This window comes from Marmota monax, unplaced genomic scaffold (assembly GCF_021218885.2).
Source record: "Marmota monax isolate L192 unplaced genomic scaffold, Marmota_monax_Labrador192_F-V1.1 WCK01_AAM20220418_F8-fsc00090, whole genome shotgun sequence".
NCBI classification, from domain to species: Eukaryota; Metazoa; Chordata; class Mammalia; order Rodentia; family Sciuridae; genus Marmota; species Marmota monax.
The window spans coordinates 4798396-4821998 of NW_026695219.1; the positions used below are offsets into that span (position 1 = coordinate 4798396).

Consider the following 23603-nt stretch of genomic DNA (forward strand, 5'->3'; position numbering starts at 1 on the left):
CTCTTATTAAAACATAATTTTGTTGTTTTACACAACAAACCAATTAAGACTTGGATTCAAACATCAGGTACCTCTCCTTTGTGTACTTTACTAGTTTCTTACGTTTGCATTCTTTTAACTATTAAAACAAGCATGTAAGAACATTTTTCCTAATGAAAACCAAATTGAAAAACTTTACTCTGGTCATGAATCTAATAGTAGTAAATAAGAACAATCTATATTCAAACCTGGGACTCTAGCTATTGAGAATTAGGCTTTTCCCACAACCATTGTATCTTTTATCTCTTACTTAAATACACTTTGAAATGATGTGGGTGATAATAATTCCTAAGTCTCATATTTGCCTGATGAGTTTGAGAATGACTGATAAGCAATATATTTTTACCTAACAACATTTTCTAATATTCTTTTTTAAGCAATAAATGCTGACAGTTTCATACAAAATTCACTCATTTCAATGTACTCTCAGCCTCCTGCTTGGCCACCAGCAAGCCCCAAGATTTTCTGACAAAGCCAAAGAATTTTAATCAGTAATTAAAACCACAGACCAAAAAATCAGCTGACTAATTTAAAACAATGATGCTAATTTACTAAGTTTGGGTACAGCATGAATTAGAAACATCAGATCTGAAAGAGCTATAAACTATTTCTAGATTCACTGAACAATGATGAACCTGAAAAACTCTGTCAGGTCACAAAGCACTGGTAGCAGGAAAAAGTGCACAAAGCTGTCTCAAAGAATTGAAAACAAACAATACGGAGTGACAATGGGAAGAAAGCAGTACGAGTTAAGGGTCTGTAAGACCTTTTTCTGAAAGTCAGATGTTTTGATTTATCCTTCTTAGCTCTCTATGACAACAATTTCTATTTCTGCCAGATGTCTTCATTGATTTTAGATACCTGATCTCACCTGCCCTTTAAAAATGGTTTCTGTTTATCTTCGATACATTTTCTCATCTACTAAACATCAACTGTTTGGGAGGTCAGTATAAATAATTTTCATCAGAGTATTGATAAAACACAAGAAAGTTGAAATGCAATTTCAAAGTGTAGAAAAACTAAAAAGTCTCAAGAATATGTTTTAAGCAAGAATGTTTTTAATGAATGTCACAATGCATTTTATAATAATACCATACTAATCACTAGCCTAAATAATGCAATTTTTCTTTTTACCCTTACATTAAATTATCATGCTTATAAATATAAGCAGCACTGTGTAACAAAACTGTGATAATGGACATGTTCAACATCTAAAATATCTAATTCACTAGCCATATTGAGCACTTGAAATATAACTAATGCAAACTGAAATTAATTTTTATTTTATTTAATTAATTTTCATTCAAATATTCACACATGCCTAGTAGCTACTCTAGCTACAGCAGCTCTACAAATAAATCACATGAGTATCTATACTAAGGAAGACATATATAAGCCTGGAAAATAGCTGATAAAATATTTGATGTTGGAAAGAAAAAATGCAATCTAATCAAATAAGCACAAAGAGTGTTGTTACTTTCATTTACAAAGGAGTATCATTATAATTTTTACATCAATTATTAAAGTCTTTTGGTTAAAAGTGTTCAATAAACATTTCAACTGTCACTGAATCTTTAAGTCCATTCTTTCATAAAATTCTTTAGGTCATTCATGCTTAAAGTGATTAGGCTCATCATTATCAGGATACCATGAGGTATCTAAATGGTTCACTAGAGATGTTTTAATGTGATAATATCTGAGAAAATTAAATACGAGAATTTTGTTAAGGGAGGAAATCTCCAGGCATAGCTAGCCTAAAGAATTTTGACATATTATTTCATTTGAAGAATAGCATCTGCAATTTTGAAATTTTAAAAAAAGCAGCTAAAATAGATAAAAGATTATTGGTGTTAACAACTAACACAAAGAAGCATCCTAAGCATCCATGGAAAGATGAATAGATAAGCACAATATGGTATGAACATAAAATCATACATTATTCATTCCTTAAAAGAAATGAAATTCTGACCCATGCTATAACATGGATCAATCTCAAGAACAATATGCTAAGTAAAATAAGCCAGTCCCAAAAGACAAGTATTATAAGATTTCACTTCTATGAGGTACAAAAAGATTATTTTAACTTTATCATGAAAATGTATATGTATTTTCTAACCCCTCAACTGGATGCCTTCAGCTTGGATTGAATAGGTTAACAACATGACAGTATTAGGGACAAGGGTAGTAAGCTACAACTGTGAAAACTAAAGATTCAAACTAGAACAGATTCCAGACTACAAGAAAAACACAATGTGGTGATTTAGAATGTAGAGACTTGACTGGACTACAAATTGGGCTCAACAAGACAGAAAGGAAAGGACATGTCAGATATTAGAAATTCTAGTTACAAAAGGAACCAGAGAGAAGCAGGAGGGGCAGGGGGGAGAGAAATACTTGGGAACGCTATTGGCCAAATTCTAGTGTTATGTTGTGTGTATGTACAAATATGTAACAACAAAACCTACCATTATGTACAACTATAGTGATACAATTTAAAATATGTGCAAAAAAGTTCTAGTTATAAAACCTGATACCTGAGAGGTAGAAGAAAGAAATGGTTGCCAAGATAGCATTCTTTGATGAAGTATTCCTACATTTCACATTATATATTTGAGGGGTAGAAGATGTTAACTTGGAATTAACCTAATATCCATTATCAAAAAGATGTTAGGAGGCTGGGCTTGTGGCTCAGCAGTAAAGTGTTCGCCTAGCATGTGGGAGGCCCTGGGTTCGATCCTCAGTACAACATAAAAACAAACAAATAAAATAAAGATATTGTGTCCAACTACACCTAAAATATATATTTTTTTACAAAAAGAAGTCAGACTTCTTGAGAATTACATTCTGAATATTATTCACAATCACTACTAGATCTGCTAGCCACCAAAAAGTCCCTCCAACCCCTTTGACCCCAGGCCATACCCCTTAAAAGTTCTAATTTAATTTGTTTAATTGCCTCTATTTGTTCCTACCTCTCCAATTTATAAATCTTTAATCCTTAATTTATAAAGGTAGATCCTTATCATTCTGGAATTGTTATGCACCTCTTAAAATCACAGGGCAAAATCATGTTCTCTTCACCTCAACCAAGAGTTGTTATTTTCACTGAATCAAGCCCAACACAAAATTCAAAGATAAAGGATAAGGAAATAGTGAAAGCAGAAGGTAGTGAAATGTAAAATTTAGAATAAATAATTCACTCCTGGATTTGCTACTAAGGGAAATAACAGAACCTCTTTAATTAGAGAAACAGTATGTTTCCTCAAATAGCTCTTCAGCTTAAAAAAAAAAAACCTCAATTTTCCATTTTTTCTTTAAAAATAGACACAGACACAAAGAGTCACATATATACGCATTTGCCCCAAAAGAAGGAATAACTCAGTATCATCAGCGTCAATTTTGTCAGCAAGCTATTTATAAAAACACTGAACACCACTACTACTGAAATAGAAAACAAGAGAATTTGATTTTTTTAAACTGTCATTTGTTTCATATAACAGGGTTTGCCTGGAAAATATTTCAACAGCACTATTGTAAACATTCAAAAAACACTTGCACTGAAACACAACCTTGAGTAAGTTTTTTTTTTTTTTTTTAGTTGTAGATAGACACAATACCTTCATTTTATTTGCATATTTTTATGTGGTTCTGGGGATTGAACTCAGTGTCTCATGCATGCTAGGCAAGCGCTCTACCACTGAGCCACAACTCCGGGCCCCAAGAGTAGTTTTCTTAATCTACAAATACTGGCATCTACAATTTACTTCAAATATGACAAAACAAAAGATGGACTGATAACTATAAGGATATGGATAAATGGCTAAATATGCGATAAATGTTTACAGTAGAATCAAGACAGTGGGTATATGAGTAGTCACTATGAAAGTTTCTCAACTTTCATGTTTGAGAATTTCATTCTTAAAAATCTAGAACATGTAACAATCACAGCTGCATGTATTGAGAAAAAAAAAAAAAAAAACCTCAAAATCTTATTTCTCAAACTAACTCCACTGAAAAGAGAGAATGAAACAACAAATAATTTAGAATTATAAAAATACTAAAATCTAAGTGATGTGCTTATGCTTTTTATAGCTATACTGAGAAAAAAAAATTATAGCCTATAGACATTTTCAACTAAACTGAAAAAAAATAAATATACTAGTACACTAGTCATCAAATAGTGTATTAAGAGATTTTTTAAACAAATTAATGAATTAAAAACGTAAACTCAAAAATGATAAATCAAAAAAGCTCACTGGAAAAAAATTATTATCAACTCTTGGCAGGTTCTATTGTTCTTTCCACATTCATATTTAACTTAAAATGAAATAAGCACATACATGATATTTTTAATTGATAAAGTAATTTTATATATATATATATATATATATATATATATATATATATATATATATATGACCAAAGAGGTAGAAACTTGAATATACCCTTAAATATACCAAAAAACACTAACAAATATTAGTAAAACACTTCAAATAGGAAGAGATAATGGAGCAATAACTGATGTGAGACCTCATGCTACATATGCCTAAATATATTTTAGATGAATTAACACATTTGTATATACAATTTCAAATCACAAATAAGAAAAATATAGACATATTTAATAAAATTATGTACAATGTGATGACTTTATAGGGAAATGAGAAATTTGGGTACACACATGACAAATTTTTATCAGGTAAAAAATTTAAAAGGCAAATAACAATCTGTAAAAAAAAAACAATTTTACAACACCTATGACAAAGTTGTTGCTACAAGTAAAAATAATTAGCACTCCTATAGGAAAAAAAAATGAGGAATTCAAATTAGACACATGAGCAGCTCAAACTAGAAATATAATGGCCAATAAACATTTTAAAGATATTCCTAAGTATTAGTGATAAGAGAAATTTAAACAAAATTTTTCATTCATCGAGTTGGCAGAATTTAAAAGTTCTTTAAAATCCAGCAATTGGTAAAGGATTAAAGAAATCAATGGTATAAGCATATACTGGTATAGATTTGCAGGAGAATTTCGTCAATTTCATTTAAAAATTAGTAAATGGGCTTCTCCATTTCTATCTGTGATATAATTAATTTCTTGAAATCAAAGGAAATGGGGGTGTAGCTCAGTGACAGAGTGCTTGCCAAGCATGCCCAGGCCCTGTACTGCAATAGGAAAAAAAAAAAAAAAAAAGGAAACTGTTAGGTCGGTGGCAGAAACCATTGATTTGAACACAAATTCAATTAGAAATATCCACTGCAATGTTGTTTATAATTTTTAAAACACTCTTAATTTCCATAAATTCTAAGTAAATTACAAGTTTGGTAAATATAAATTCCTATGCTGCCATTAAAAATGATCGTCAGAAAAATCTAATCCTGTGATAAAATGTTATCAGATTAAACCATAACTAAGAATACATAACAATGGTATTATTAGCTAGTGAAATTATAAATGTATTCTTCTTGACTTAATGGTGTTTTTTTTTTTTTAATTTTGTAGTTGTAGATATTATGCCTTCATCTATTTTTATGCAATGCTAAAGATCAAACCCAGTGCCTCACACATGCTAGGCAAGTGCTCTGCCACGGAGCTACAGCCCCAGCCTGACCTAATGATATTTTCTATAATTTTTTGCAATGTACAAGGATAGCTTTGTAATGAGTAAAACAGCATTAGAAAAATAAAATGGCCTTCAATTTAAAATTATTGTCCAATGAAGTATTTCTTGAGCCATCATGGCAAATAATGATATTCTATAGCATCCTCAAGATATACACAGTTGCATAAGGTCCCCCATTTTGGAATCCAGGCAACTGGTACCAAAAATATTTGGGAGGTAAAATTGTGCCTATACTGAACATGTGCAGACTTCCTGACATCATTCCTTGCACAATAGAATACAACACCTATTTAGAAGGTTTTTGCATTGTATTAGGCATTATCAGCAGTCTAGAGATGACAAAGTATACAAGATTTGGAAAGGATATATGCAAATATACAATTTTATTTCAGAGATTTGGTATCCTTGGAAGTCCTAGAACCAATTCCCCATGAATATTGAGTAGACTATGGTTTTTTTGTTTGTTTGTTTGTTTGTTTTTAGTTCTTATTTTTCCAGTGGTAGGGATTGATTGAACCAGGGCCTCATGCATGCTAAGCATGTGATCTACCACTAATTTACACCTCCAACCCTTGTATTTTTAAGTTATAGTCCTACTGCCTGAAAAAAAGCTTACCACAGATGTCCTCTATTTGCAATGTATCTTTTTCACCAAAATAAATACACAACATCCACACATCATCAAGTAGGCTCTACTTCCCCTATCCTCTGGTTTCCTCAAATCAGTTTTTGATTTGTTTTGTTTAAGCTGACTGCCTGGAGTTCAAGACTCCTAACTAATGTCTCAGCTTTGAATTTGTACTTTTTTTCTATTCCATGTAACATGTGACTAGCCTTATTCTGTAGACTGCCTGGGGGGTGGGAGGGAAGTGTTCAAAGAGGAAAGTCCTCATTGGGTCCTAAGAGGATAGAATTCACAAAGTTTTTAAAAAAAAAAAAAAAAATGAAGCTATTTTTACAGAGTTAAAAATGAAAAGTATTTTTGTCACCTCTCACACCAGGTAATATATTTCCTTTCTTACCACATTTGAGACAATTCGGAAAGGAGATCCCTACCTTGCTTTTTACATCTGATTTATTTGGTTATCACAATAAACCTCTAAGGTTTGAGTTGGTCTATAACTAGCTTTATTTTAGAGATGAAGAAACTGAGTTTCTGATAGTGAGCAACAAACAGTCACACAAATAGTGACACTGAGGCAACTCCTGAAAAGTTCTTGCTGAACATCACTGCATCTCCTGTTAGAACCTCAATTGCAGCAGCAGCCACACCCATCTACCTAGGAAACAATGACCTACTTATGAATAAAACTTTGTTTAGGGCTTCAGATTTGGTAGTTTCCAAGGGAGAATAATTATGAATATTTCTGCATTCCTGTTGACAAACCAGAAAGAAGGTTGGTCTACTGAAACTACTTTCTCAGATACTGTTGTCATGAGGACATTATTTGATTTCTTAAGAAGTATTCAGGTTACCAATGGTGATATAGGTAATAGATCACTCCTTATCTCTAAAAATACTCTCTTTCCTTGGCTTCTGGGCAACACACTTCACGAGTTTACTCATATCTCCCTAGCCACATCTTTTAATCTTTCCTGATGGCTCCTTCTCTTTTGCTAAGTTTTTAATGTCCAGAGTATCAGGACTCAATTTTGGGCCTCTTCTCGAATCTATTTAACTCCTCAAGTAATCTCTTGCAGTCTACTGGTGACAGTTAAAATTTAAATATTTAGGTATTTGTAATCCAAACCTCTCTTCTGAATTCCTGACCTATATATCCCCTTGCCTACCTATTATTCCTAAATTTACATGTCCAAAATACTTGACTTTTTAAACCAGAAGCTGATTTACTTAGTCACTAACACCAACACTTGTAACTTTAAACAATGACATCTTAGTCTAGATTCTCTCAATTATATTTCTTAGCTCATCTTGCTATTCCCATACTTGCTCTCCTCTAGCCTATTATTTAAAAAATAACCAAAGACATGCTTTAAACTAAAATATAATTTTTTTGTCATTTTCCTGTTCAAAACCTTCCAATGCACTCCCTTAAAACCTAAATAAAACCAACCAATAAAATCTCTACCCAATCTCAGTTCCTCCTACTTTTCCCTTTGCTCACTCAACTCCAGTCTCAGTTGCCTCTTTGTTCTTTGAATTTACTCATCCCAGCACCACTGCACCATGGAGTAGAATGTCCTCTTCCCAAATACCTACATGGCTTGCTTCTTTAATAATGCAAATCTACGAAATATTACCTTCTCAGAGGGGTGGGTTGTGGGGGTGGAGAGAATATTCCCATCTACTCAACAACAGCAGCCCTCACGATGTAGAGCAGTGTGTAAAAAAGCTATCTTTTGTGTCAGAAAGGGAAGAAAGGCTAAGAACATATTTATATTTGCTTGAGTTGAAGGATAAGGAAGAACTTATTTACTAGATGAGGGAAAGTGGTAAGTCAGCACATGAAGAACATGGGTAAAAAGAATTTTCATACTTTCTTTTTAAAATACTGGAAGAGGCCAAGTTGTTATCCTAATTCCATTTTTGTCCTTCTAACTTGTTCTCTCTCTCCCTATCCACCCAACCCATCCTCTTAAATTCAATACACCCTGTGATAGCAAGTGAGGCTGCCCCTGCCTCACCCTCAAGCAAGAGCAATCATTTCACTACAGCTAGTAGAATAGAGATCATTTCAAGACAGGAAAATAACTGCCCCCTCAGACAATAATGATTTCCTGGGCAAAGCCAGAACCTCCCAGATGCAGATGAGACAATGATCAACCAGACCACACTTGGACCAAGACTGCTTGCCTAGGCATACTTCTTGCCCCTGGGCTTTTGACCTTCCCCAGTATAAACCCAAAGCTCTTGTCAGTACCCCAAGATAGGGCTTAGGATGCTGGTAGGCACCTCACCCCCATTCTTCCCAGCAGAGCCATACTGAAAAATAAATTCCATTCTGACTTCACCACCATTTGGCTCTCTGATTGAACTCATGAAGTAGCAGGTGGTCAAATCTGATCTGTTGGTACCCTGAGATTTAGGCCTCTGGCTTAGGACTCCAGTAACAATGTTATTTGATTTTTGAATGATGTGAATGTACTGATGCCTTGAAAAATTTTTTTAAAGTACCAGTCTTTCATGATTCACTCTCTTTACAGATTATTTTCATAGCACTATCTTAACTTTATATCATTTTATTATAAAATTATCCCTATCACCCAAACTCCTAGATTCACCCAATCCTATACTACTGGGTGGATATAACCATTTACACACACACACACACACACACACACACACACTCCAGGTAGATTTCTTTGCCTTTGTCACCCTTTTCCCATAAGCATATTTTGTTTATGTAACATTTATTCTATTTATAAGTCTGCATGGCTTTGTCCTTGGCTATATCCAGTACATAACCAGGATGAAGATATTAGAGGTCTGGCTTGTTAGGTTTATAAATGTCAAAAAGCCAGGAAGGGAAACTAATCCCTTTGGTGACATGATTCAAGAAGATCTCAACAAGTTTTAACTATGGATACACTTGAGCAGATGAAATTTAATATGCAGTAAAGTAAAACAGTGCTTCAAAAACATCATCTATGTGTATATACAAAAATACAGAGATCTAGCTAAATGTAAAGATGTTGGTTTATGTTGACTGCATCAGTGATTTCCAAATTTTTTCTAAAAAATAAATAAACAAAGAGAACCAACATACAGCTGCTAATATTTTATTGGTTAATTAAGAAGATTCAAACAAAACAAAAATCTACAACAAATAGCAAAAGCCATCTATTGTACCTACTAAAAATATTTCATTTTAGAAAGCCTATTTTATTTATCATTTCATTTTAGAAAAGCAGAAGAACAGCATCTCCAAAAATAACCCATTGAGTTACATAAATATAACTTTAAAAGCCATAACATATTTCTCTCAGTGTGTTTTGCTTAGAACTGGGAGGTAAACACAAATAGTTTTGTTAAAGAGTTGACAAAAACTGTAAACACAAGTGTATAGCTTGAAATAAGGAAAAGAATAGTTTTACTACACTCCAAATTCAGACCATAATTACAGAATTAAATATGAAAACTAGAGCAGAAAAAAAGAATAGCACTGATAAAACTAACAGAATTCAGTTGACAGAGATGAAAAAGGCAAATGAAGCCATATCATATGAACTAGTAGTGAAACATTTAATTTAGAATAAAAGAAAATCCAGCAGAGAGCTAATAAATTTGAGAAAAACTTTACAGTGTTTTACTCCAAAAGATAGAGTGCAACAAGAAGTTAGATAACAAAGAAGATATTGGCTCAATTTTTGTAAAATCTTTCCATTATACTTTCTGAAGGGTAAATGGTCTTTCTTCTATATTCAGGGAAGTATTCATGGAGAGTTAGGTTCATTAGTATCTAAGGAATATTAGTAGTGGGTGGCATATTGTATGGATGACTGGTTAAGCTCCAATTCAAAAAGATGAGCAGAAACAATTTTGGCTTTAGTCAAAAAGCCAAAGGTTCATTTATGGGCTCTAACCTTTATATGTGACATTAAAAACAGCCTCAAATTTCTTCCACTTTAAATGTGGAATTAAATGTATTTTTATAATATGTTTATTAAGACTGCTGCATAAATTAAATGCAATCTCTCTCTCTCTCTCTCTCTCTCTCTCTCTCTCTCTCTCTCTCACACACACACACACACACACACACACACACAAACAGCCTGATATTTAGCAGGTGTTCCATACACGATAGGCATAGTTCACTGAATAAACTTTATGTCCCAAAGTACAATATTTTCTATGTAATTTGTTAATTATCAATACACTTAAATAATAATCTGTTCTTTGCTATGTATCATACGCTATTCAAATCTAAGCAATGCATGCTTTGGATTCTTTTCCACTGTATGCAATCTCTATTTGCATGTAATTTTTATGAGATTTTCTTTAACCTTTTGTTGGTTTCTTTTCTACCTTTGCTTATATAAAAGTAGGCTTTATAAATACAGCTATGTTATTCACTCTGAGTAAAAAAAAAATTTATACTGTTGCACAATCATTTCAACTAAACTGGACAATATACCCAGCTTAATCAACCACAGATGTTTTCTTATTCTCTTTACATATCAAAATGGCTAACTCATGATTAAAACTCATTCCTCATGAAATAATTGAGTTAATAAATCAAAGCCCCTTTCAGCATGGGTAGTTATTTAAAAATCTTCATTATTAATAAGAAGATTAATAAAAAAGATGATCTGAGATTTCTCCCCATTAAAAGTAAACCTATTTCTTATAATTCTCAGGTTGATACATATTATCTACTCATGAAACATTTTCAGATAGTATGTAACTGACCTTTTGTTATATTTCTAGAATAATTTGCAACTACACAGACACTTGAGTCTGCAATTAAGTATCATCCTGTTAGATACTTATTAGCAATGTTTAACAACCCAGTGTTTAAAAGGAAGAGTTGGGTGTGATAGCACAAGCCTGTAATCCCATATACTCAGAAGTCTAAAGAAGGGAAATTGCAAGTTCCAGGCCAATCTTGGGAATTTAGCAAGACCCTTTCTCAAAAAGCAAAAAGAACTGAAGTACCAACAAAAAATAAATAAAGAAAAAGAAAAAGAATTACACATTAATTATAAAGGGAAAAAATTATTTTCCTGGAAAAGAATTTTCTGAATTAAAAAAAAAAACATATAGACAAGAAGCTTAAACAAATATAACACTTAGTACTATATGGGAACTCATCTGATTGCTATCAGATGCAAAATAAAACTTTTTTTCTGGTAGATAAAAAGGAATAAGAAACAGACAAGGAACAAGCAAATCACTAAGCATAGAATTTCAGAAAGCACCTTGATATCTGCATTAATTGATGCAGAATAATGCCTATGTATACAATGTAAATTTCATTATTCTAATGCTAAGACAGGAAACATGCAGATTAGTTATTCCCATGTAAAATCATTTTAGAACACCATGAAAGTTACCAATAAAATACATTTAAAGTTTGAGTGAATATAATTTCACACACTGAGTTTAATTATGGATTATTTTCTTAAAGTTTGATTAAATTATGGGAAATAAATTTCAAAAAAAAAAGGCCTACTAAATACAGTGTAGAATTAAAGAATTAAAATTCTAAAGCAACCAAAAAGCAATGTGTAATAAAAATTAACCCAATAAGAAACAAAGTTAATGTTTCTTAAAAGGTAAGTTCTAGTTTAAGTTGAAAATCATTAGAATTCACTAATCAAAGAAAAATAAACTTCATATATTTTTGTTAAGTGAAATTTTATTTTTGCACAGTTTATAGACTTGATCATGCTATTAGAAAATCTCACTGACTTTCAAGAAATAATATTAAAATATTTTATAGTAAAGAACTGGAAAACCCTTCCAAAACTTTCTTTTTATGAAAAGCACGTTAGGACATCTTTCTTTATACAGGATGTTACTTTCTGAAACTAAAGTTCCATTTCAGTAAAATTACTATTTTTACATCACAAAGATGACTAAATTAACCCAACTATGAAAATCAAAGTCACTGACACAGATAGCTCAAAGAGCATGCAGAGAAGCTTTTCATAAGTTTGTACAGGGTGGGAGGCCTAGGGTGGCACAGGAGAAACCACACTGCAGAATAGATCTTGGTTTTATTTGGCTCTGTCTTCCAGTTGAATTTGTGTCTTCCCCTGTCTCTGTCAAGTGTACTCAGACTCTTCTATTTTATACCACCAAAATTCTACAGTATCTACAAAGTGAGAAAAAACTGAAAGCAGTTCTGGTTTTCTTTAAAATAATGGCAAAAAAAAAAAAAAAAAAAAAAAAAAAAAAAAAAATTTGTAACTTGCTATTCATCAATGCACTATTTCCAGAATTCTAAGTATTCAAAGCATAAAGTAGGGTAATTTCAGTGAAAATCTAAATACTGTAATTCATAAGGTAACTATTACTTCATATGCTCCTCTCTGTTCTGCTTCATCCTGTCTTCTGGTGTAAGCTTAAGATTCAAATCATTTTTAAAAATGCATTTTCTTTTTCTTTTTCTTTTTGTAGTTACAGATGAAAAGTATGCCTTTATTTTATTTATTTTTTATGTGATGCTGAGGATTCCAGTGCCTCACAAGTGCTAGGCAAGAGCTCTACCACCAAGCTATACAGCTCCCAGCCCCAAAATATGCATTTTCAACCAAATGTATCATCTGCTTCAACAAATTCCTTCCAAATAGGTGAATTTTCATTTAATAGAATAAACGATAAACAATTTCAGAAACAATATACCAAAAGTTTTATTTTGATTGTTAAAAAAATAATAAAACGGAAAGATTATCCTAATCTAGTCCTTTAGGAACAAGAATACCCACCCAATGGGGAAAAAAAAAAAAATTCTGCTGGTTCACTTCTCGGCTACACAACAGCTTCCTTGTCAGGCCATTCCTAGCCTAGTCTTCATAGTTACCTAGTAATCTTATATCGATCGCCTTGACAGACTTGAACTCCAGCGGGTATAGTCTCTATCTTTATATTCTTAGATGGGGAAAATAAGTAAAACCCTAATGAACACCAGGAAAATAGATTATAAGACAAATCTGTATGTGATATATAAATCCCACATCTTCCCGCCCTGTGTTTGGCAGCTGCTAATATTCCCTGCTCCCTTGTAGAAAATGTAAGGGAACCACACCAAAATCCTACATTTGAATCTGAGGACAATGAAGCCCACAGGAAGCTACCCTCTCCTTCCCCGGGTTTACTACAGAGCCTCAGCCTACGCGGGGTGCAAGTCGCCTGGCTGGGTGCGTGACACCACGTCTTCCACGCCCTCCCGACACGTCCAAAAGGCTCCGCGTGTGACCTCCCCTAGCCACCTCACACCCCGAAACCAAACATACAAAAGGGATGGGCACACAGGAAAAAATCCCTTCTCCAGCAGCAACGCAGCCATTGCCTACAAAGCTTCCCCCCCCCACCCCCCATCCTTCGCAAACTGCTACGGCGGAGGGGAGGGCTGCACAAAGAAGGGAGGGACCTGAAAATGATTCAATACACTCAGGGGAAGTGGACACGGTGGCGATGGGCCAGAGAAGGCCAGGGGCCTCAGAACTGGAGGCCGGGGGCAGCGACTGGATGGGGGATGGGAGCCCCGGGTCAGGGGCGGTGGTGCTGCACCGAGCATCCGGGAAGCACCCCCTTGGCAGGCGGCCCCGCATCAGGCTCAGCCGCGGGCCGCGCCCAGAGTCCCTGTCAAGTATCCGAGGAGGAGGAGGAAAAGCCGCTGTAGTGGCTTTGGCGGTGCCGACACCCAGTAGCCCGACGCATCACTTACCCCTCACCGTTGAGAGAGGGACCGGACGGGGGAGGCGGGGCGCGTTGCGTCCCGTGAGTCGCTAGCACGCCGTCCTCCCCCCACCCCGTCGTCGTCGTCGCCGCTGTAGTCGTCGTCGTCGCTGCTGCCGCGGCCGAGCTCCAGGCCCCTCAGCTCCGCAGGGCAATAACGTTATTCTACACACGCCCCACACATAGCGGTAACGGCAAGAGCGGGCGCTTAATGCGCAGGCGCCTCGGGAAAGGGCGAGGAGCCAGGCCCTATCCTCTCAAGCCCTGTCCCAACGATTTCTTACTGCGCAGGCGCTAAGCCCAGACAATGAAAAAGGGTTGTGCAGAGGGTCTCACCCACACTCTTCCCTGGCTGCACAGTGCGCAGGCGTGCCCCTAAGACCAGCTGGAACAATGAAGAGGACCCTGGCAATAGCCCGAGCTGCAACCTACAAGGACTACAGTTCCCAGCCGGCGGTGCGCCAACTCCAAGTGGAGGTCGCGTTGCTAGGCATGCTAGTAGGTGTAGTGTTGGCTGCCAGAACGGAATAGGCAGGAAGTTTTTTGAGGTTCTCCTTCTTGAGGGTGTATTTGACTTTTGGACAATGTGGCAAATGAACAGTGCCCGGAGCTTGTTATCTGCGTACTTGAGAAGGCTGAGGGATCAGCTGCGAGGCGGCACACGTTGAAATGTCAAGGCCTCAGGGGGCCTTTTCAGTCCCTCGGGCAGTCCCGACCTCAGAAGGATAGGGAGGAGGAGGGACTAAACAAGGCTGGGCTAGAGGAAAAGGGCGGAACCTCCGAGTCGGTCTCTTGGCAACCAACGCCGGCAGCCAAATGGTCGAGGTCGGCGCCCAGTGCGCAGTGCCCTCTGGGAGTTGTAGTGTAGTTAGAAGGCTCCTAGGGTTCTCGAAGCGGCGGGCCCTTAGCTGCGAACTACAATTCCCGACATTCGCTATGAAGGACAGTGGGTAGGAAGAGCCCCCGGGACCTCCGTCCGGGGTTCCAAGACTCCCCAGTGACAGCAGCGGCAGGAAGCAGGCGGGCGTTCAGCCGGAGCTAGGCCTATTCTCTGAAGGGAGTGCGCTGGACATTTCCCTGCGTAACTCCCATCTCTGGGCCCAGAGTCTGTGCATGGCGGACTCCCCAGGGAACTCTACCCTGGAGGAAATTCTGGGGCAATATCAACGGAGTCTCAGGGGTGAGTTGCTCCAAACCTCTGTGCCTAGCCCGTAGGTGCCCAGGTCGTTAGTGGGCGGGAGCCGACCTGGTGCCTTTCATAACACCTGGTTTGGGCTCCAGCCAGGCTGCGAAGGAAGAAGACGAATGTTGCTCTGATATTGAGGAGGATGAAATAGTGTGACATTGTTTTTACGGCTAAGCAACCTTGTTTCCTTTGATTTCCGTAGTTACCAGAACCAACAAGGTGGACTGATCTTGACTTGGCATCTTTCTCAGTCAGTGCCAGCAAAAAGTCTTGGACAGCTCCGTCCCTTTTTTGCCCAGTTCCCATGTTTTGATGTTTGATCCAACATATTCCTGATTCACACTTTTTACACATTCAAATAATGGTGTAGTGGGTTGACTGTTACTTATAGGACCAGAGAGAATAAACGTTATTTTAATCACAGTAGCTTCTACTTATTGGTCTAGCCCACTTACATACAGTATCATTTAAAACTTAAAATAATCTTATCTGTGTATCCTTATTTTACACAAGAGGAAATTGAAGCTCAAAAAGTTTAAATTATAGGCCAAAGCCCACACAACAGATTAGTGGCAGAGCCAGATATTAAATTTAGACCTGTCTGCTTTCAAAGCCTGTATTTTTCTTTATTAATCAAGTCATAATTACTGTTATTGAAATCACATTTAACTAATGCATATTTTCTTAGTGCAGTACCTTATGAACAATTACCCTTAGAAGTGTTGTCCATATTTGCAGTTTGTAATCTTACACAATGTCTACAACCTCTGGAAATCTCCGTTCTGTGTTTTGGAAGCTATAGTATTATCTGCACATTTATTATGAGAAGCAAATGAAATAATCCACATAAAGCAATGATTTTCAAACTTTAAAAAAAATGTTACCCCATAGAAAGAAATATATTTTCAGGGTTGGGGATGTGGGTCAGTTGTGGAGGGCTTGCCTGGTATTTATGAGCCCTTTGGTTTCATCCCCAGCACCACATACACGCACAATTATGTGGACATATACATGTAAACAAAAAGAACAATTTCACTAAAGATGCTTTATTCTAGTCGATATAATATACTTTATTTCCTATTCTGTTGAACTTTCAAACCACCTAGGTCATAACTAACATTTACAAAGATACTTAAGGCATTTAGAACCCAATATACTCAGAAAATATTAATTCAGTGCCCCACTATGTGTTAGGCATTCTAGGTGCTGATTTGCAATATGGAACAAGATCAAGTCCCTATCTCTATGGGTCTCTGGATTAGTGGAAAAGAAAGTAAAATAATTATAGATTAGTATAATTGAAATTATAAATATTATATATATATTTTAGTTACTACAATTGAAAATGCAGTAAGGATCAGTGCTTGGCACATTAACTGCTATTTATGTTTGGTACATGGCAGTGAAATGAAGATTTTTCAAGAAGATTAGAAAGTTAATCTTCTCATGACTCTAAGCTTTATAGGGTTATTATTTATTGTCTACATTTGTCAGTAATGCAACAAACTGTCAACATTCTCAAGTATTCAAACTGCAGGAGTAAAGGAATTGGTCTTAATAAATATTTTCATCAGACTACTGGTAGTTTGAAGAGCTATTAGATATTGAAACAGTATTTCATTTGTAAGCAAGAAAAATGTTGTGCACAATGATATGAGTGATTTTATTTGATTTTTTAGATTAGTAAACATTTTCTGTTTTCCATTATGTTTCTTTTAACCTTATTTAAAGGTTTATTATGTTTCTTTTATTATGTTTATTATGTTTTTTTTAACCTCTCCTTTGACCTTATTTTAAAACTTTTTGTAATCCCTGGAGGAATTTAATGTAAGACATTTTGATGCAGTAAAGTGGTTAAATCAAGTTAATTTTACAATAACATCTATAATAGCTTTGGGTTTTTTTCCATAATTATAACAAGGAAGAGTTTTCATTCAAAGATAATGTGTGTGTGGAGAGATTTAACCCAGGTGCACTTGGCTACTTTTCTACCCCCATTTTATCTTATTTTTTTGTTTGGCCTTGCTTTTGTTTTTGTTAATTTTTCTATTTGTTATTTTTAGATGTACATGAAAGTAGAGTATAAGTTGCTTAGGGCCCTGCTAAGTTGCTGAGGATGGGCTTCTCCTCTCTCAGCCTCCCCAGTGATTGAGATTACAGGTGTGTGCTACTGGCCCAGCTGTCAAAGATAATAAATTTTTAAATAAATTTTAATTTTAATAACAATATAAGGATAGTCCAAGCATTTCACTACTACTAAAAAGGGATAGAAAAAAGGTAAACAATTAAAAGTTTTTAGCCATAATTTTAACAATGAATTAAAAATGGAACCTGAATTTTTATTTTTTTTTAATTTTTTATTGTTGGTTGTTCAAAACATTATAAATTTCTTGACATATCATATTCCACATTTTGATTCAAGTGGGTTATGAACTCCCACCTTCACCCCATACACAGATTGCAGAATCACATCAGTTACACATCCATTGATTTACATATTGCCATACTAGTGTCTGTTGTGCTCCGCTGCCTTTCCCATCCTCCACCATCCCCCCTCCCCACCTCTCCCCTCCCCTCCCCTCCTCTCTCTCTACCCCCTCCACTGTATAACCCTGAGGGTCTCCTTCCATTTCCAAGCAATTTCCCTTCTCTCTCCCTTTCCCTCCCACCTCTCATCCCTGTTAAATGTTAATCTTCTTCTCCTGCTCTTCGTCCCTACTCTGTTCTTAGTTTCTCTCCTTATATCAAAGAAGACATTTGGCATTTGTTTTTTAGGGATTGGCTAGCTTCACTTAGCATAATCTGCTCTAGTGCCATCCATTTCCCTGCAAATTCTATGATTTTGTCATTTTTTAATGCAGAGTAATACTCCATTGTGTATAAATGCCACATTTTTTTTTATCCGTTCGTCTATTGAAGGGCATCTAGGTTGGAACCTGAATTTTTAAATGGGTTTGGGATATATTATTTATATAGCATTTTTCTTTTTGTAAGTTTCTAATGTGTAACAGCTTCTAGAAGAAAACAAAACCCTGAATTTAAGCACAATTAAAAATTCTTCACAAGTGTAAACTACCACTTTTAAACAGAATAATTCTCTTTAAAGTAAAATTTTGTGTTTCTAAATAATCAAAGTATGGTGCATTCAGTATATGGAACTTCATTATGTTGAGTGTTCCCAATAATTTAAAAATTCTGTTACCAAAATGTCTTGTCTAATTCATGCTTAATGGAAGGCTAATAATAAAGTGTTGGGAATTTCTTACTGCTTATTCCTGTGATTTTGAAATAACTATATATAATAATTAATAGTATCTTTTCATTTTATTCACGAGAAAGTTACATAAAAATGCAAAATGCTTTTATAATTTTCCATGATAGTAATTCAATTTTCTTATCCTTTGTTCTAATTCTTTACTTTAAATATAATTTGGGCATTATTATGGTATATTAAGTGTTTGGAATACTGATGTGAAAAAGCAGAGACAAAGTTGACTTTCTGGCTTTTAAAATGTTAGTGGAATTCTTACCTCTCTTTGACTCCAGTGATGCTAAAGCATCCATGGAAATAGGAAGCCCATGTACAGACTCCACATTTATCTCTCATCCTTTTCTTTACACTTTTCAGATGTTTTCCCTTTTGAGCCTTCCAAAAATCTCTGTTGTTGTTGTTTGTTTGTTTAAAGATCTTAATTGACTTTGCATTTATAAAATTGGGCAACACTCCGTTCCATAAAATAGATTGTGTCCCCAGATTGCTCTTGCTTTGGTTTGACTGTGACCTTTCTGCAAGAAATTAGAGAAAATAAACTGACTCTCCTTCAAAATGAGAGTCCTGGTAGAAAAACTGGAAACCTTCATTGCCTGACAGATTCCTTTTGGTCATGATCCAGTGTGATAAGAAGTGTACATATTCCTGATATCTTAGCAACCACAAAGTTCAATATAGAATTAGAAGTAATTTGGGAGGTCTTCTGACAGTATGATTATGTGTTCATTTACTCTCTAGATAGACATAATTCAAGATCCACAGAACGATTTAAGAAATACATTTATAATTGGGGAGGATTGCAAATTACCTTCTTCTAATTTAAATTCAAAGAATCATTGTATCAGGTCATACAGTATAAAATATACTAGTTTATAGTCAAGAAAAACCTGAATAAAAGACAACCCATTCTCTGTTTTAAGTTCTGCACACTTTAGCATAGGAACCTGATACTAGAAAGAATAGAAATTGCTAGAACACAGTGTTCTAACCTTAATAATAGAATCATGTCTTACCTATTGCTTCTTTGTTAGGTAATGGGTATAGCTTTATCAACAACACCTATGTTCATGACTCACCTATTCAAGTAGTAAGTACCTAGCCACTTGTGGTTGAATGGATAGGCATAAATGGAAATGAAACAAACTTTTAATGTGACAGGAACACATAGTTTTTATATACATTCTGTATACTAGTTCTTTCTTTCCTTTCAACACTTTGATGTTTCAGCCTCTAGATGGAATTTGTGGCAAAAAGTATGATGGATTCAGAGAAGAGAATGTGTAGCAAGAAAGCAGGTCACTTACATTACTGTTACTTTGCTGATAACCACCTATGTGACCTTGATCTACTTGATTCCATTATCCCAAATGTAGAATTCCTTATAAAAACTAACATCAAGCAACAAATATACCACATATGGTAATTTTGAAGTAATTCTGTTCACAAAATCAAAAACTTGGGACGTAACAGGTTAAACAAGTTCTTAGATTCCTGTTTCCTCATCTGTAAAATGAAAAGTTTGGACTGGATATGAGAACTATTGCCTTTTAGGAGCCAAGCAGATGACAAAGCATTGGAGTGAAGGAGTCAGTGGAAGACACTTGGGAAAGGTGAGGCTTATGGCCAAACTGGACAGTTTATGCTTTTTCTAAAAACATTCCAATTTCTTTTTTGCTTACTTCCTTTATTCTTCTCCCTTCCTCCCCCTCTTTTTCCAAAAAGAGATCCAAGCAAAACACACTGAAGAGCCTGTTTTGCCCCTGTAGGGATTACTCTCTGACCCCTGGATCACTAATGTCCTTTCCATTAACACTCGGTTGGACTATTTCTCTCTTACAAAATGAGAGTAAGGAGTCGAACTAAGTATATTGAATGGTGGTGAATATGAGAGGAAAATACATAATCTTGGGGAGTTTCCTTTTCATTGTAATTTACTTTAGTTCAAGAAAACTGGAGATAATGTTGTTATTCTGTGTTTTCCCTGTATCTGATTGGCATATATCTCCAGATCCTGCAAAGTGTTTTCCTCCTGCCAGAGAAGGGGTTATATCTTGTACAAGGACTATGTTAATCTTACTAGCCAAGAATTTAGCTAGTGTATTAGCCAGCAGTGATATCATCTGGACCTTTAGCAGACTTAAGAAAATGGGTATAACTTAAGTGAAGTCCTTTTTCTGATATGTACTCATAGAACTTATTTTTCTCTTTTCTCAATATTTTTCTTTTCTTAGATATCTTGCATATGCTTTGCCACGTAATGTGTATGCATATACACATATAAGGATTGGTATTTGTTTATAAAGCTTAAATTTTATATCATTTTTATATCTATTCATTGGCTTTTTTAGTAGTTTTATGACCTTTTATTTTACTAAAACAAAAATACAACAGAAAAATCCCATATTTCTTTTTCCACACTAATGAGATAAAATAGGCAGAAGACAGGATTTGTCAGGCAGAAAAGAATGTTTTACAAATAAGTATTCCTTCCTGGAATATCTAGAACCAAAATTTTGATAAAGTGTTATGAAATTGTAAGGGCACTTTCACGTGTTTTGGGGTAGAAATATGCACAAACTATTGAGATACTGAGAATAATTATATTCTCCCTTGGATGTGTAAAGACTTGCACTTCAAATACATCCCCATTTTGTGCTAAGGTTTTCACCTTTTCATTTAGTGATAACTTTTTGGTGTCCATAGGTAAAGAAGGTAGCTCAAAATGCACATATACATGTGCCAAAGCAACCTTAATTATGATGGAACTTCATTAAGGCCCACTGGAATATTTAAAGCAATGGTCTTAAAGTAAATATTGCATTGTTTTAGGCCTTGAAACAAAATTAAGTTAATATGAATTCTGAGCTCCTGATTACAGTGTATATAACACCTATCCCTGCCAACTATATAAGAAGTATCCCATCATGACAACTGTGGTGGAGTAACTCATTGCTCTGCCCTTTCTTCATGAAATGGAAGCTACAGTTACAATATAATAATGTAGTGATTGTAATGGAATTATTTTCTCAAGACTGAATACTAGCTATCTTGTTTTATTGATGTCAACCAATGATTCTCAGTCAGGGTCAATTTTTCTACCAAGCAAACATTTAGTATTGTCCAGAAACCTTTTTTTTTTTTTCAATTTTATTGTTACTATTGAGGGTAGAGGTGAGTGCTACTGACAGCCAGTGCATATAGGCCAGGGATACTGCTAAACATGCATAACCTAGCTCCTTACAAAAAGGATTATCAGGGTCAAAATGTCAATAGAACTGAGGTTGAGAAACCATGATCTAGAAGTAGTTAAGACTTTGCTCGTAGCCATGGTTCTACAAGACTTATAGTTTGGTGTAATTACAATTAAAGATACAGATTGTATTGGCTGGTGATGTTATTCACATTCTTCTGCCAGTCTAGCTAGAATTCTTTATCAGTGGAAGTGACAGGTGCATAAGTCTTCTCAGTTGGTGCCAAAGAAATGTCAGGTGTATCCTTCAGAATGGATATCGCCAATCTCATGGGATTTTCCAACTCCCCTACATCATTAATGATCTTCTAGACACTATTTTTTTTAAAGATTCTACATTCTTGTTCAGATTTTCTCTTACTACTGGTGCCAACCACTTTAAGCACGTTTTCAACTATTACAGTATTATGATAGTATTTTCTTTGAGATTTTTTTTCATTTATCTGTAGTACTTAATTATTATCTTTCACTATTGCTGTTTACAGAGCTGACTTTGTCTGACTTTTGATTATGCTGTTTTTACCTTGGTTTTGCTATCTGTCAGTCTCTTAGAAAACCGTTACGGCAATCTTCCAAACTAGGATGTGGCCCCATTATGTGTAGACCGACACATGTTTCTCTTATCTAGCTATGGTTTCATTTTTCTGCCATCTGCCCTTGTCTAAGCTTGTGCCAGGAACTGCTGTGTATCTTATATGTCAGCCTAGGGAATGGTTCATTGACTGTTTTCTCAGAGACAGCTGGGTACTTCATAGGGTTGGTTCCCTCTCCCTGTCACTAGGGTAATTCTCTTACACATCTCCCAAGACAGATGGAGAATGTAGAAATTAATAATTCACTATATGAATATAGTTGGTGATCCTTCTCAGACTGAGAAATTTTTACATTTTGTTCAAAAACATCTTGATGAAGAAAAGCTCAATGGTGAGCTGGGAATTAGAACATAGGAATAGGGAACTTGGACTAAGAAAGTAACTAAGAGATTAAATTTACAGTCATTAGCTCAAGAACCTTTTTAAGTGTTCATTGTTCTGATTGATGTTTGGATAATGGAGTAATAGAAATATTATTTACTTGCACTTATGTTCATGTGATCTGTAAGACTCAGAGGGTTTGTTTGTATTTCTGTTTATAATTAAGTTTATATTTAGCCTATTGGTGCTGGGGAGAAGAAATCAGATCATTTGGAAATACCCTACTGTCCTCTCAGGAGAGAAGAGGAAGTCAATGTCCTTTCTATCTCGGTTAGATAAAGCTGTGCCCCATTAGCAGTGGGATAGGAAATGATAACTGGAACCTCCTGTTAATCTGGTTTCCTTAAGTCTAAACAGAAAATAACTGCATTTATGGAATAGTGTTCATAATAAGGCTTATGGAAGCTTCAGATTAAATGGCTCCAGTAGACAAGCAATGGAATTTCATCCATCTTGAATCATCTTAGAGTTACAATTCTTCAGGATTAACTATTATTCATACTTTATAATTATGTAGATGTTGCTGTGTATAGGTTTGAAAAATGTATATATATATACATATATATACATATATATGTATATATATATACATATATATGTATATATATATTTTAAAATGTTGTATTTAAATAATTTAAAAGTTATCATTTACATCTTAGTTTTGGGACAGGGTCCTTTGCAAATTCCTCTTCTTCTCTGACCCTCACAACTGAGTCAATAGTTGCAAAAAAAAAAAAAAAACCAAAGCTATGTGTATCACTTTCCTTTGGGATAGTTGTTGAATTCTATATCTCATTATTTTCACTGTACAGTCTAGGATGTCATCTTTTAATATTATGAATTTCAAAATACCAAACAAGAATATTAGAAAAAAAGATTTAAAGGGCCCTT

The 23603-nt window shown here is 35.1% G+C and overlaps 2 protein-coding genes across 26 annotated transcripts in view; one reads left to right on the top strand and one right to left on the bottom strand.

Annotated features, from left to right (window-relative positions):
• Positions 1–14547, bottom strand: part of Cep170 (centrosomal protein 170) — a 132423-nt gene extending 117876 nt beyond the window's left edge. For 3 of the 9 annotated variants that reach the window (XM_058575159.1, XM_058575156.1, XM_058575153.1), the window contains exon 1: positions 14021–14539. The gene's annotated coding sequence lies outside the window, so the exon portion shown is untranslated. Of the gene's footprint in view, positions 1–14020 lie in introns of all 9 variants that reach the window. The other 6 variants (XM_058575160.1, XM_058575155.1, XM_058575161.1 and 3 more) reach the window with 5 other exon arrangements.
• A 464-nt stretch (positions 14548–15011) lies between these two features.
• Sdccag8 (SHH signaling and ciliogenesis regulator SDCCAG8) overlaps positions 15012–23603 on the top strand; it is a 245983-nt gene continuing 237391 nt past the window's right edge. For 7 of the 17 annotated variants that reach the window (XM_058575172.1, XM_058575166.1, XM_058575165.1 and 4 more), the window contains exon 1: positions 15012–15211. In XM_058575172.1, the coding sequence (XP_058431155.1) occupies positions 15145–15211 (67 nt within the window). In that variant the 5' untranslated portion in view covers positions 15012–15144. Of the gene's footprint in view, positions 15212–20039; positions 20099–23603 lie in introns of all 17 variants that reach the window. The other 10 variants (XM_046432485.2, XM_046432487.2, XM_046432491.2 and 7 more) reach the window with 4 other exon arrangements.